The sequence below is a fragment of the Hyalella azteca genome, unplaced genomic scaffold (genome assembly GCF_000764305.2).
Source record: "Hyalella azteca isolate HAZT.00-mixed unplaced genomic scaffold, Hazt_2.0.2 contig15822, whole genome shotgun sequence".
NCBI lineage: Eukaryota > Metazoa > Arthropoda > Malacostraca > Amphipoda > Hyalellidae > Hyalella > Hyalella azteca.
In genome coordinates this window covers 35,251-45,106 of record NW_025945658.1, presented here as the reverse complement: position 1 = coordinate 45,106, position 9,856 = coordinate 35,251, and the positions used below count along the sequence as shown (strand labels likewise).

Sequence of the window (9,856 nt, the reverse complement as noted above, 5' to 3'; positions counted from 1 at the left end):
TGTTCATTCATATGCTCGCATATTTTCATATATTTATTTTGTGCCCAACGTTCATTATCTCATTCTTAATATTCCTGCATGAAATTATGAATCATGATTCAGATTGCAATTTTGCAAATTATAGTTTTCTCCTACATTATTAGGAGGTGGATCATTTAAATTATCTGTCTTGCTTATCATTCTACGTTTCTTTTAGGTATTATTGCAGATTAACTACATCCAAAAAAAAGGTGTTTTTTTTTAATTATATGTTTTTTGGGGTGTAGATTACGAATCTGAAATCCATTTTTTTATTTATCCCATTCTGAGTATTGCTGCATGATTGCATTCATTTGTTGCAGTCACACTTTATATGCCTACCTCGAAAGTCAAGACTTCTCAATTCTCATAATGAGCTATAAGGAATTTCGTATAACCGTATTGAGGTATGAGGAGTTTCGTAATGAGATATTCATCATCTATGAATGAGGCCCTCACTCCTCATTCATAAATGATGCGCCAAGTTGGAGTAAAGCTGACTTGCGTCCTAATAGAGTTGTGGTAAATACAAAATAGCAATGGATGAATAATGATGGCTTTGATTTTTGAGTCATGAGTTTTGATGAGTACATTATACTTATAGTTTTGTCATAAATGATGGTCGAGATAGATCATTTTAATCATTTTTCACCCTTATAATTTTATGTTTCTTTTATTTATGAATGTTGCTTCTATAGTTCTTCATTCTGGAAATCTTGCAATTCTTGTCTGCTGTCCTTGTGGCTGTGAGCCTGTGGCCTGTGACCTATCTGCATTAGGAAATATAAAAGACCAATGAAATAATGTCATTCTTTGAAAATAAGATGAAGATTTTTTGGCAACACTATGTCAAAATAGTTTACTTGAAGCATTATCAGCTCAGCTTATCCTATGTTACTGTTATGCTGTTATTTAATAAGCAAATATGTAAGCTTTTCTGCTTGCATTATTTAACAGGCTTCTGTATAGTAAGTGGTCATTGTTGAGCGTTGACCATAGTGGAATTCTAGGATTGTAGGTCCTTATGGTTTTGGCAAAGGGGGGCTTAGGGGGCCCAGTCCAGACTCAGTTCAACTGTCCAAGCTCCCTTGTCCTAGTGATACTGGCATCCAGTGACCAGTGTTTCTAATACCTAAGGTCCTAAGCAAATACAATTCAATTACAATTCACAAAGTAAATTTAAAAACCAAATAATTGAGCAGTACAAATTTTCTAAACTTATGTAGGTTAGAAATCATGGCTCTAATGTCATGTATTTTTGTTTGATTGAAAAAAATTGCGGTTTACACTTTGCAAACATGTTGTATCATAAAATTTCCAACTTCCACAATCTGCAGTAGGGTAAACGCTAATGCGGTATATTCCGTCACATTAAGGATGCATCAAGAAATTAAAAACTATAAAAAAATAACCGTATGCATTACTCGAGTTCCTGTTTTCTTTATTTGACTCACAAAACACCGTACTACGCGCCAGCAACAACGAAACGTCACAAAATGTTGCCATATTTATTTAAAAGCCTTTAGAATGAAAACCTACCAAATCCCTATATTCCGTCACTGTGTGTGGCAATATTCAGCACGTGGTGAGGCGTATTACGTCCGCGCTTCAAATTCTACTGATACGTAATGCCGTCATCCACGTGTTCGAAACTTCGAATTCCGTTTGCAGTGTGAGCTGTATTGGAATACAACACGGCTTTGAATTAGAACACTAATGAATANACGGTAGATATTATTAATGCTAAATCTTACTTGATATGAGATTCCTGACCTGAATAATTTAATTCTCTTAATTCATTTCTCACTTGCCATTCATTGTTCATACAAATCACTTGATGTATTTCTTCTATGGCAAATTTTAACTATATTTGAACTCAAGCTGTGTGTATCAAAGATTGATGCAATAAGGAAATGATGTATTTGCTTAGTTATATTGCAACAGACAAATTGTTTGCAAATGTTGAAATTAAAGTCCTTTGTTTGATCGGCTATGTATAACATTTCTCCCACATTATTAACATTGCTTCATCATATTATAGATTAAACCATTAACGTCAGGGATTCATAACTAGCATCACATTTAGTAATGGCGCCCATTACCAAAGAATGCAGTGTTGTGATGCACCAACTTTCTGATGCTGCAGTCAGAAGGGCCCATCTGGGCATGTGTCCTGAGCTGAGCCTAGCCCCAGGGTCTCCTCATGCTGGAAAAGTCAAGTCAGAAGGAAAGGCAAAGTGAACACATCACTTGTTACTATGCACAGGAGTCACAGGTGTTCTGGTATTGTATCAGTTTTTTCTCATCTGTTATAATTTTGCAGGTTATTACATTACAGGATTAAGTGCCTTTTTTTGAACATGCTCGTAATAACTATAATTAGCCCCAATGTCTAAGGGCATAAACTTATTGTCTGTATACAAGACTTGTCATTTCAGTGAGTTTTTTACTGATGGTTGTCTTGGACGATTCTATTAGTCTGAATTAGTAAGTTATTATATTAGATATTCAGCACCCTCATCTTGATTCCAACAAAAAATTCATGGGAATTTTGGTTGTAGAATTAGGTCATTAGGTAATAGGTTTGCCGTTCAAAATGCAAACCTCCCAATTTTTTATCCATAGTTGTCTATAGCTGAATAAAAATAAAATGTGAAGGGCACCAGATGGGCTATCTTTGTTTGAGGGCTTCTCATATCAATGCTTTAGTAAGAATAGAACAAATAATTTTAAAGAGAAGCAATAAACTATTGTGGAAAAGTCATTCTCCACGCTAGTGTTGATTAATATAATACCATGTGAATATAATACCATTCTCCATGCTAGTGTTGATATAATATTTTATAATAATATAAAATGAAATTGGTGTCAACAGAATTGGTGAATGGCAATACTGAATAAATTAAAGCAAATAAAAGGTGTACAGTTTACTTGTAATTGTAACTTTTATTCGCAAATAAATTTTGATTAATGACTACACTCAAAAGCAGTATAATTATCATTTGGATACATGAAGCACTGAACAAGTTTGATTGAAGATCAGTGAACGAATTTTATTAATAATTTTTTGTGTTTTTTTTCAATAAGCATAACAATATCTTTTGTTGGCATTGGTAGATCAGAAATTGGGTTATGGAAAGACATTTTCATTATTTTAACATTTCAAATGTATCAAAATTCATTTATACAAGATACATTGAGTAATGCAAGTTGGATTAATATAAGAACAAAATCATGTAAATATAGCCATTGATTAAAGAATACATGAAAAATGCAAAAATTTGTGTTGCTACCACATTCATGGGCTTTTGAGAAATTTGAAAGATGTGAAGATCTTAGTATATTATATCCTTACTTCTCCTCCACTCTATTCTACGTGGTTCACTCCATATCATCAACATTGTCCTCCACATCCCCCAGGCTTGTTCAACTGCACATCTCAGCCCTGCACCTGCACTCTCCTCTTGTGTGCCGTGCAAGATGGAAGCTCAAGTTGAGGCTCACGACGCCCTCCCAAACTCCTCACAGAATAGTTCTGCACTGTTTGTGAATCAGGTACATAATCATAGCTGCCTTCAATCTACATTGTGCAACAAATTTGAGACAAAACTTGGATTTTCGTGAATTCTCCGATATAACTAGAGTATTATTTATATTTAAAGGTTTCATCAAGAAAAATTATATACTTTTAATTATTGCTTATACTTAGTGCAGATGAAGGCCTCTTCATACATGAAAATCTTGCATCTGGCATTTAATAACTTTGTTTCCTTGAAAGTAGATTAGTTGAATAGCTTACAACATATTTAGGTAGTTACATAAATTGAATCAAAATATATCTTTCACCTGTTCATGGTACTGGTCAAATCAATTAACAATTAATCCATTCCAGGTAGTTTGGGAAAATATATAGATCGCTTGAGCTAGTTACATTAAGGAAGGGTTGAGTAGGTAATCTACGCAACATGAAATGGGACCAATGGTAGATGGTTTCAAACAGTGGGTCTTGAATCTATACCCATCTTGAACCAAGATATTTGTAATTCTTAATTATCAGATTAATTCTGATGGAACAGGAACCATAACTTTCAGTTCTTACCAAAGCCATGTTTGCTTGGATCAGTTGATTTGCAATGCTGTAGTTTGTCAACTTGTGGGAAATTCCTCATTTCATTTAGCCATTAATATCATCAATGATGGAACAAATTAAGTGACATAATATTGAATAGACAAGTTGTGTGATTGTATTTTAGTGTTTGAACATTATTGAGACTTCCATAGTATTGAATGCAAACGAGCCTTGCTGTCAAAGTGTTACAATGTGTTAAAGATATTATATTTGTCCAGCTCTGAATCAGCTTCTAATTTGCAAAATTAATTTTTGCAACTCTACATGAGTATTTGGAAACTCCTCATTTGCAGAATGGTATTATCTGGGCTCCAATTTACTGACTTGATGGTTTACATTTATGGCCAGGTAATTTTGCTCACTTATTTGCTCTAACTCAGATTATTGCTAAGTAATCCTTGCATGCATCAGAACCAACCAGTGAAATTCATTTCCTGAATTTCTCCTGCATATTTATCTTTATTTTCAATTTCTGTTGAGGCAACTAACAGATTTTACTGAGCTAAAGTAGACAGTTGATAGGTTAACCTGACTGATATGAATATAGAAGATTGTTTAGCTTTGTATTTTTATCATTAGTGTGGTGCATCAGCAGCAGCCCTAGGAGACAGCACTTGCAGGGCTGTTGTCGCAGGTGCGTCCAGTTCCCAGGAACAAGTGCCTGCATTTGCAGACCAACAGCCGCAACAAATCCATCCAGAACCTAACAACTGCCTAAACTGTGAATATTCCAGTGGTTCAAAGCGCCTCCTCCAGCAACACCTTCATGATAAACATACTCTGAAGAAAATTGGTCAACCCTCACAGAGCAAATGTGCATCTATGCACAAATCAAACCACTATAAAAAACACCTTAAAAAATTAATTTTGGAGCAATTTTCAGAAAATCAATTTCATTGCTCTGATTGCAACTATTCTTGTGTGAAAAAACAACACTTAAAACGCCATTTTATTGCCAGGCATACATCAGAAAAACCATTTGAATGTGATGAATGTGACTATGCTTGTGTAATAAAACAGGACTTGAAACGCCATTTTATTGCCAAGCATACATCAGAAAAACCATTTGAATGTGATGAATGTGACTATGCTTGTGTAATAAAACAGGACTTGAAACGCCATTTTATTGCCAAGCATACATCAGAAAAACCATTTGAATGTGATGAATGTGACTATTCTTGTGTAATAAAACAGGACTTGAAACGCCATTTTATTGCCAAGCATACATCAGAAAAGCCGTTTAAATGTGATGAATGTGACTATGCTTGTGTAATAAAACAGGACTTGAAACGCCATTTTATTTTCAAACATACATCAGAAAAGCCGTTTAAATGTGCCGAATGTGACTATGCTTGTGTTGAAAAATATAAGTTGAAACGTCATTTTATTGCCAAACATACATCAGAAAAACTGTTTAAATGTGCCAAATGTAACTATGCTTGTGTTGATAAACGAAATTTGAAACGTCATTTTATTGCCAAACATACATCAGAAAAACTGTTTAAATGTGCCAAATGTAACTATGCTTGTGTTGATAAACAAAAATTGAAACGTCATTTTATTGCCAAACATACATTAGAAAAACCATTTAAATGTGCTGAATGTGACTATGCTTGTGTTGAAAAACAAAAGTTGAAACGTCATTTTATCGCCAAACATACATCAGAAAAATCATATCAGTGCACTGAATGTGATTATGCCTGTGTCCAAAATTGTAATTTGAAGCGTCATTTTAGCAGCATGCATACAACCTGAAAACCATTTCAGTGGACTGAATGTGTCATAAAAATTGAATCATGACAATTTTTGTGCCTATCATACATAAAAATGTTGAAAAGAGATGAAGTTGACTAGGCTCTACATCATTTTACAAGACTATAAGCATAATTTTCTTTTCAAGCAGACATCAGAAAAAATGTTTTTGCGATAATGCAATTATGCATGTATCACTAAAAAAAGGCACAAATATCACTTCTTTATCAAGCATTAGTAAGAAGAAACGATGAGGGGATTAGCCCACCTAACCTTGAAGTGCAGATATCTCAGATGCCAGCTAACTAATTCTATTTCATGGAAAGATTTAGGATCTAGACCAAACTGATCCAACATCAATTTAGACAAAACTTGTAAGTTACTTGGGTAATAAAATGCACAAATGTTTTTTTGACGTTTGGGCATTCTTGTGTTGTGACCGCCACAACATGATAGACACAAACTTGCTAATTTATTTTGATATCATGTCAGTATGGAATTACTAAATGCTTCTTCACTCTGGGTCCTGACTTCAAATTATGACTTAGATATAAATATCTATCTAACTTTGAATATTAGCAATTTATGATGTTACCTTACTGTCAACTGTTGATCCTGTGGAAAGCCTACTTATGAAACTAAAAATACAAATGCTTTGGTTTAAAAACGCAAGTTGAAAAAAATCCCGCCTCACTATGAACTTTGCTTCTTGTATTCATGACCAATTTTTGTTGTTGGTGCTGCTTCAGTCTCATGTCTTCCACTGAGCCTAATCATCTTGAGGGTTGAGCTTTATGGGCAGTTACTGTGTAGGCAGATCAGTTTTTGGCTCAATTTGTTTGTTTGAACTAATGAATTTAAATTAACTTTAACAGATAATGACCAGCCATTATGTTCGTGATGACAATCTTCTACCTAATCAATGCAGCTGACTATTTATCCATGCTTAACTATAAATGTATTGAAGTGTTGATAAGCATCAAGATGTGTGTTGAGCAAACTGTTTGGTAAGCTCAGGGATGATTTCCAAGTTATAATTCTAATTCATAAAGAGCCTATAGGCTGATAGAAAGCCTATGACAAGACTAATGTGTGCCTAGAGTGTGCCGTTTGGTGGACCCATTTGCATTCATATTAATATTGTACTGTCATATTATTCATTCATATTAATATTGCACTTGGCATATTATTCATTCATATTAATATTGTACTTGTCATATTATTCATTCATAAAAATATTGTACTTGTCATATTATTCATTCATATTAATATTGTACATAGTGTCAAGTTAGCTTGTGTAAGGTGTGGAAGTGTTGGACATCATTAGGGTTCATTTAAAGTGATAGGCAAAACTATGTACATGTGGCATCACTACGTAATAAAGCTTGGATTATTAACTGAAGATTTAGTCTTTTACTACTTGACAACCTTCTTGTCTGAGTTGAAGCATCAAATTAGTGATGGGATGAGACTGGAGCCAAGAGCTGGTTGTGTGAACCCAGTATGGATATTGGGAATACTGCCACTGGAAATGTCATGGCAGGATGGCCCAGTGGTTACAGTTCAGAGTAACAAGATTGGCGCAGAGAGGCGCGGGTTCGATCCCAGCTCTGTGCGCCAGTTTCTGGTCAGAATCGGCGAGGAGGCCGGGCGGTTAAGCACAGCAGAATTGCAGCAGTGAGCTGCGAGTTCGAGACCGCAACAAGCTGTGAATGTTCTGCGATGTTAAGAATCGGCTACAGGCCTACTAAAAGCTGAAACGCTATTATTATTATTATTATTATGACGGATGTTCAGTGTTGTCTAAACCAACTCCGTTACCTAATGCAAGTTATAATTGATACAAATGAAAATCAAATACAAGAAATTACATCACTATAGCAATTCGCCATTGACATATTTCATCATTGTAGCTATTTATCATAAAAACAATAATTATCATAACAATGCGCCATAAAAATGCTTGTTATTATAGCAATTCATAAAAACCATTATTATAACAATGAACCATAAAAGCAATTATTATTAAAGAAATTCACCATAAAAACGATTGTTTTTATAGAAATTTAATAAAAATAATTATTATCATAACCATTCACCTTTAAAACAATTATTATTAAAGCAATTCACCATAAAACAAAAGTACCTGTAGCTTAGGTTAGGTAATGTTAAATTGGTGAAGGATGGAGTGATGAAATGTCCCAATGATGAATTGCTGAGTGGTGAAGTGTCTTGTATGATGAGATGGCGGGGAACCATAAATTGAAATTTCTATCTTATGAGCTGGATGTCCGACTAACTGCCGAACTTTGGAGTCTAAGATTTTTGAGTAACATTTTATTTATTTTGTTCTTATGCGTGTTGAGGACATCAGAGCTTGTGGCAAATTTCTGAATGAACTTGCCTCCTGCAGCGTGTAAGATGAGGGAGATTGAGATGTATTTGAAAGTGGATTACAGTGAACAAACAAGACCTCCATGTGGGATGTAGAACCTAAACTTTTCATTCAATGAGCTTCCCTCAACTAATAATTTAGACTAAGAGATGTATTTGAAAGTGGATTATAATGCACCGACAAGCCTGTTAACTTGACAGTCACGTTACCGTTAACTTGCCAGTCATGATACAGTTAACTTGCCAGTCACATTACAGTTAACTTGCCAGTCACGTTACAGTTAACTTGCTAGTCACGTTACAGTTAACTTGCCAGTCACGTTACAGTTAACTTGCTAGTCGCGTTACAGTTAACTTGCCAGTCACGTTACAGTTAACTTACCAGTCACGTTACAGTTAACTTGCTAGTCGTGGAAATATTAATTAATTAATTACAGTTAATTAATTACAGCTAGTCGTGGCAAAATAGAAGCGTGGAAAGGTAGAATTTGGTAGAACATATCTCGGTTAATCCGCCTTTCCTCTGTTGTAACTCTCTAAGGATGATACACTTGTACAAATAAAACTGCTGCTCCTTAACAATTGCCGCCTGAACTCGCATATGAAGAAAGTATTATTGAAAGCACAGATGAACTAAGCTCGATTAATGGTCTGGTAATGAATTCAAATCAACTTTAACAGATAATGACCAGCCATTATGTTGGTGATGACAATCTTCTACCTAACCAATGCAGCTGACTATTTATCCGTGCTTAACTATATATGTATTGAAGTGTTGATAAGCATCAAGATGTGTGTTGATCAAGCTGTTTGGTAAGCTCAGGGATGGTTTCCAAGTTATAATCCCAATTCATTAAGAGCCTATAGGCTGATAGAAAGCCTATGACTAGACTAATGTGTGCCTAGAGGTGCCTTTTGGTGGAACCATTTGCATTCATAATAATATTTTACTTGTAATATTATTCATTCATATTAATATTGTACTTGTCATATTATTCATTCATGTTAATATTGTACTTGTCATATTATTCATTCATGTTAATATTGTACTTGTCATATTATTAATGCATATTAATATTGCACTTGTCATATTATTCATTCATATCAATATTGTACATAGTGTCAGAGTTAGCTTGTGTGAGGTGTAGAAGTGTTGGACATCATTAGGGTTCATTTTAAAGTGATAGGCAAAACTATGTAAATGTGGTAGCACTACGTAATAAAGCTTGGATTATTAACTGAAGATTTAGTCTCTTACTACTTGACACCCTTCTTGTGTGAGTTGAAGCATCAAATTAGTGATGGGGATGAGACTGGAGCCAAGAGCTGGTCCTATAGTTTCAAAAGAAGTTAAGAGATCGTAAGTTCATCAGCCAATCATTGGCCTTTCAAGCCAAATCCACCAATCATTGAGAAGAAAATAGAGCGTAAGTACTTGCGTTCACTTAGCCAGTTTTGAAAGTATGGCCCCTGGTTGTGTAAACCCAGTATGGATATTGGGAATACTGCCACTGGAAATGTCATGGCAGGGTGGCCCAGTGGTTACAGTTCAGAGTAACAAGA

General features: G+C 34.7%; 1 protein-coding gene across 1 annotated transcript; it reads left to right on the top strand.

The window, feature by feature from the left end:
- The first annotated feature begins 3,470 nt into the window (after positions 1–3,470).
- LOC108671551 (oocyte zinc finger protein XlCOF6) lies at positions 3,471–7,076 on the top strand. The gene is made up of 2 exons (XM_018159107.2): positions 3,471–3,573; positions 4,727–7,076. Exons 1-2 carry the CDS (start codon positions 3,499–3,501, stop codon positions 5,900–5,902), a joined length of 1,251 nt encoding a protein of 416 aa, XP_018014596.1. The 5' UTR covers positions 3,471–3,498; the 3' UTR covers positions 5,903–7,076.
- The last annotated feature ends 2,780 nt before the right edge of the window (positions 7,077–9,856 follow it).

Bases quoted from the DNA above. Each gene is read 5' to 3' on its own strand.
- LOC108671551 (XM_018159107.2), top strand. From the start codon at position 3,499: ATGGAAGCTCAAGTTGAGGCTCACGACGCCCTCCCAAACTCCTCACAG. The intron at 3,574-4,726 runs GTACATAATCAT...TTTTATCATTAG, and splicing joins CTGCACTGTTTGTGAATCAG to TGTGGTGCATCAGCAGCAGC.